At 32.8% G+C, this 5,000-nt stretch overlaps 1 protein-coding gene across 12 annotated transcripts in view; it reads left to right on the top strand.

The window, feature by feature from the left end:
- The window catches only part of LOC145296730 (receptor-type tyrosine-protein phosphatase T-like), a 934,355-nt gene that overhangs the window by 473,689 nt on the left and 455,666 nt on the right, over positions 1–5,000 (top strand). For all 12 annotated transcript variants that reach the window (XM_080142749.1, XM_080142743.1, XM_080142746.1 and 9 more), the window contains exon 6: positions 3,468–3,758. In XM_080142749.1, coding sequence (XP_079998875.1) covers positions 3,468–3,758 — 291 coding nt within the window. The remainder of the gene's footprint in view (positions 1–3,467; positions 3,759–5,000) is intronic.

Genomic DNA, 5,000 nt, shown 5'->3' with positions numbered 1-5,000 from the left:
TAAAATGCGAGCTCCCCAGAAATCAGAACTAAAACGACACATATTATAATGAGAAGTTCACGTTGAACCTTAGCGAGTTCTCTTATAGGCATTACAGATATATACCACCGCGCATGCATTGAATATCACTTAAAAAAACCCACATGCAACTAACTCAAAATGGATACGTAAATGATTAACGCTATAATCAAAGAACACGGTTTAATACGAAAAAAACCCTTTAAGAAGACTATTTTCTCCTTGCACTAAATCAACAGAAATGTAAAAACACGAAGAAACATTGGTACCATATGACAATTATAAGTGGCTTTAATTACGTCCATAATCTAATTTGACAAATACTGTTACATATCACACGGTACTCATACACAAAATATATTATATTCATAAATCATAAGAAAAAACTGGCCTTGGCACGAGCACAATATTGACAGAAATATAATCTCGCATTGTTGGACTGACATAGTCAACAGCCACCAAACGAGAATTGCTGAACATAACATAATAATATAATTTGCGTATTCAAAATACTACAGATAATGTATAGGAAATACGTTAATAAAGTCCATTACTAAACATAGGTTATCTTAATAAACATAAATTTTAAAAATTCACGCACGTTTGGAGCTGAAAACTCGAACGATATATATGGAATAAAATAATTCGAATACACAAAAAACTCGGATGTCAATTATATCAGCTAACACGGAAATTAGTTGAAAATATGAGATAGTATATAAAGATATAGAAATATATTGGCAAGCTATGATACAAATGGAAACTTCCTTCAAGATGGGCATACACTTTTTGAAGACACTTATATTTAAAGTAAAATTTAAATGAGAAATCTTTGAAAACTTTGAAGTGTCGAATACAATGATAAAATCATTTTTGTTTATTGATTTTTTGTAAGTCCTATATTGCGCAAATACATAGCCTCATCAGGGTCGAAAGTCCGGTTACAAAAAAAAAATTGATAAACAAAAATGATGTTATCATTATATTCGAAACTTAAAAAGTTTTCAAAAAGTTTACTTCAAACGTAAGTGTCTTCAAAAAGTGTGTGACCATCTTTTACTTTAAATCCCGATTGAAACCACCGGACCAACACGTAAATTCTCGTCTCTTCGTTATAACACTAAAATGAAGAAAAAGAAAAAGAAATTCACGAACCGGAATTTCGACCCTGATGAGGCTATGTATTAGCGAAATATATTTACACACATCTATAATATAAATATTTATAAAACCTCAGAAGCAATGCATAATGATTAAATTGTACAAACTAATGTATGGACATATAACTAATAGAGTGATCGCCCATGTATTGTGTCAAAATGTTTATTACAATAAACTTAAAGACTTGAGATTTTAGATGTAGGTAACTTGAAAATGGGTAAAACGTTGTATTTTTATTTGAGATCAAAAAATAAATATTAAGCTTTCAAAATTGAGGTCAAAGTTAAAAAAAAATAACTCTGCAGTCCCTACGAAATTACTCAGGCAAATTTTAGTCTAAATGTTTGAAATCTTGCATAAAGATACGTAGCGCAAGTTATGAACAGTACATAGCACCCGAGCAAAGCCGGGCTGAACTGTTGGTATATCTATAAATGTAAAATTATCTGTCCATGTGTGTATCTGTGTATGTACATTTCCCTGCCAAAATGCATTGTCAACATTCAGTCTGCAGACTCTAGATTTGGGAAAAATCTTTTTAATCGGTTTTCGTCCAAAAATTTGCCCTTTGAAAACTCTACCAACTTCCTCCGATAATTTTGTGTCTATACGCTTGAAATTTGAGATGTTGGTTACTTGGATTTGGACCACACGTTTAATTTTATCTTAGCTACAAAACAATAAAGGTTAAGGGGTAAAAAATTGTGTCAAAGTTTTTAAAAAATTGACCTTTGCGTTTGCTACCAAATTACTCAGCCAGTTTTTGGTGTAAACATTTGAAATTTTACATAAAGTGTATTCAGTTATGGACCAAGCTTTTTAATCTCTTTTTTGCCGAAGAGGTTGCTGCCAAGGGGTCAACTTTCAAAAGATTTTACGTTTGCGATCTCTAGCAAACTATTCAGCAACTTTTGGGTCTAAGCATTTCAAATTTTACATAAAGGGCATTCAGACATTCAGCAAGTGTTTAAATCAGTTTTCGGACGATAATTTGGCTGCCAACAGGTCAAAATTGAAGTTGACATTTGCGAACTTTACCAAACTTCTCCGCAAATTTTGGGTCTAAAGACTTGCAATTTTAGATGTGGTTTACCTGGGCACGAGTCAAACATTTTAATATATATATATATATATATATATATATATACCTATGCACATAAAGTTATGGACAGTACATAGAGCTCGAGCAAAGAACTGCTGAAGTGCTAGTGTGATATAAAACTAACTTCATGGTTACAAATGTATTACTATACAAACTATGCAGCATTGATTTTTGCATAAATATATGAGGAATGAATTTGTGGCGTTTAGCATCTTAAAGAATAATGCATGTTGTATGCTATGATTTTTTGGGGTTAAATGTTTGAAGTAAAACGATGATTGACCCTTACATCAGCTGCCATAATGGATGTAGAATGTCATTAATGGAAAAAGAGTAGTATTTAAATTGAAAGGATTTATGTTATTTTAAGCACTATTTTATATTCTACGACTATACACCTAGGGTCAAATCTGAGGTATTATTATTATTATTATTATTATTATTATTTAACTACTACTACTACTATTACTACAGTAAGGAAATTGTTATGAGAAACTAGCAGGCCACAGGACACTGCCACATTGTAAGGTACACGTAAATATGATAATCTAAATCATGCAAATTACGTGTTTATTATTATCGGAACAATCCTCTATCTATCATCATAGTGAACCCTTTACGTAGTAATGAGATCCAAACTAATATATATATATAAACTTGCAATCGTCAGAATCGAAACCAAAAGAAACGTCTCCACCTTCATTCCTTAGCCTCTGAGCCACCCCCATACGCATATAATTATATAAGTGCACCTATCATCGCTGTTATAAGAGATGGAATCACCCAATCCTCGGAGAAAAGAGTCAAGCAGGCAAGAAAGCAAGCAAGCAAAAAAGGATAGGCGGACGGTCCACAACATTCAATAATTATATGGATTAAAGTATATTCTTAGCTACTTTAAATGTTAAAAACTTGTAAATTAATGGTTGGAAATATTATAAAAGCTGAATATAAAATACATTTTTGTTTAAAAGCATTACTTTTTACAATTGTTGTCGCATTAATAGTCTCATATATGTATTTGGTTAGAACAGTAATAAAAGTTTTGTTAAGTGTTTAGTTACTGATAGTTTTAATTTGTAAAATCATATATGCCAATATAGTTTCTCGGAATAAAATGTTGTTATTTATACACTTTTCAAGTAATAATTACTTACATTCCTTGTATATTCTCCTTGTTTCACAGTTACGCCGCCGAGAATCGTCGATTTTAAAAACAAGAGAGTGAATCCTGGGGAACATACGACTTTCAACTGCACAATTTCAGCATTTCCGACACCGCAGCAAAGCGATATCACGTTGGAGAGTTCTTCTGGCAAGAATTCAGTTCTAAGGGAGTCAAAAGTTTTACAAACTTTCAAGTACAGCCGAGCGAATATCTTCCACGTGAATTCTGTGGCTAAAGGAGAGAAATACACGTGTCTAATGGACGGAATCGCTGGGAAGACTTCATTAACCATTCCAGTGGACCTATATGGTACGTTATCGACATTTCACTTTCTTTTATTTATTTTTTTATTAAAAATGATCGGTTTATTAGAATATATATTTGATTAATATAGAAAAACTAATAAGGGTTTTCAGACGGAATAAATTTAAATATATCTGTCTAATATTTTGGAATTGGTCACTTTATTTACAGCGTATTAATTAGTTAATTCTACTGCCCTTTACACGCGCTATTAGGTTGATTAAAAATGATGTCGTTTGTTTTTACGTTCAGCTTCAAGTAAAAAACGACATTATTTTTGCACTAACCTAATGCTTATCAAATGTTACTATAAACGCACTAAAAATCCTTAAATCATACTTGAGAACTACTGGTATTTAATCAAGAGGATAATAAACAATAACGTGACTTAAGCTTGTCCTGCACCTTTTACAAGGCAACCATTCGCCCATGTATCGAGTATTGTTGTCACATTTGGGTTGGTGCATCAAGCTACTGGTCTCTCAATTCTGGACTGTCAGCTAGGCTTCAGCCTCTGCCCCATCGACGAAATGTTGCATCCCTCTGCCTGTTTTACAAGTACGTTCCCAGAAACTACAAGCTCTTCTGCACCTCGATATAAACACGTCCGACAAAACCGACAAGCAGCAAAATCTCGCCCCTTTCAACTTGGCGATACCCAGATTAGCGAAATACTTCAACTCTAATTGTTTATTCCTCAGAACTGGTAGAGTTTGGAATTACTATTGGGTCCCCGTTTCCACGTTTGTGCTTAGATGCAGAGGTTTAAATGTAATGTAAACAGACATACCGCTGCTCAACTCCGTACATAGTATCCTTGAAAATTATGCTCCAGATTATACCCTCTTACATCAAAGTAACGCTGCACCTGGATTAGGGTGAAAATGAAATAATAAACAAACACTTTTCTTAGTAAAGACAAAAGTAAAAAAGGTAATATAAATTATCCGGTAATCAATGGTCAATAAGTGTGTAATGATGACTAATTGTAGAGATACAATTATATTTAATAAATAAGAAATGCTCTTCACATATTGTCAATTTCGATGCAGGGGGAATACTCTCGAACGTGCAAAAAATGGTTTCATTTTAATATTTTATTACATGGGTTCTTTGCACGCTTCTTACTAGAGAAAATAGTGAAAACAAGTGTGACCCATTTAGTGACAAATTCATTTATTAAACACATGATCCAAATAAGCTTTGGCTGTTAGTTATTACAGTAACACTTATCTTAAGCTAAAGACG

This window comes from Euprymna scolopes, chromosome 17 (assembly GCF_053919585.1).
Source record: "Euprymna scolopes isolate OS-2025 chromosome 17, ASM5391958v1, whole genome shotgun sequence".
NCBI classification, from domain to species: Eukaryota; Metazoa; Mollusca; class Cephalopoda; order Sepiida; family Sepiolidae; genus Euprymna; species Euprymna scolopes.
Note: the sequence above shows the minus strand (reverse complement) of the source record. Positions and strands in the feature narration are given on the sequence as shown.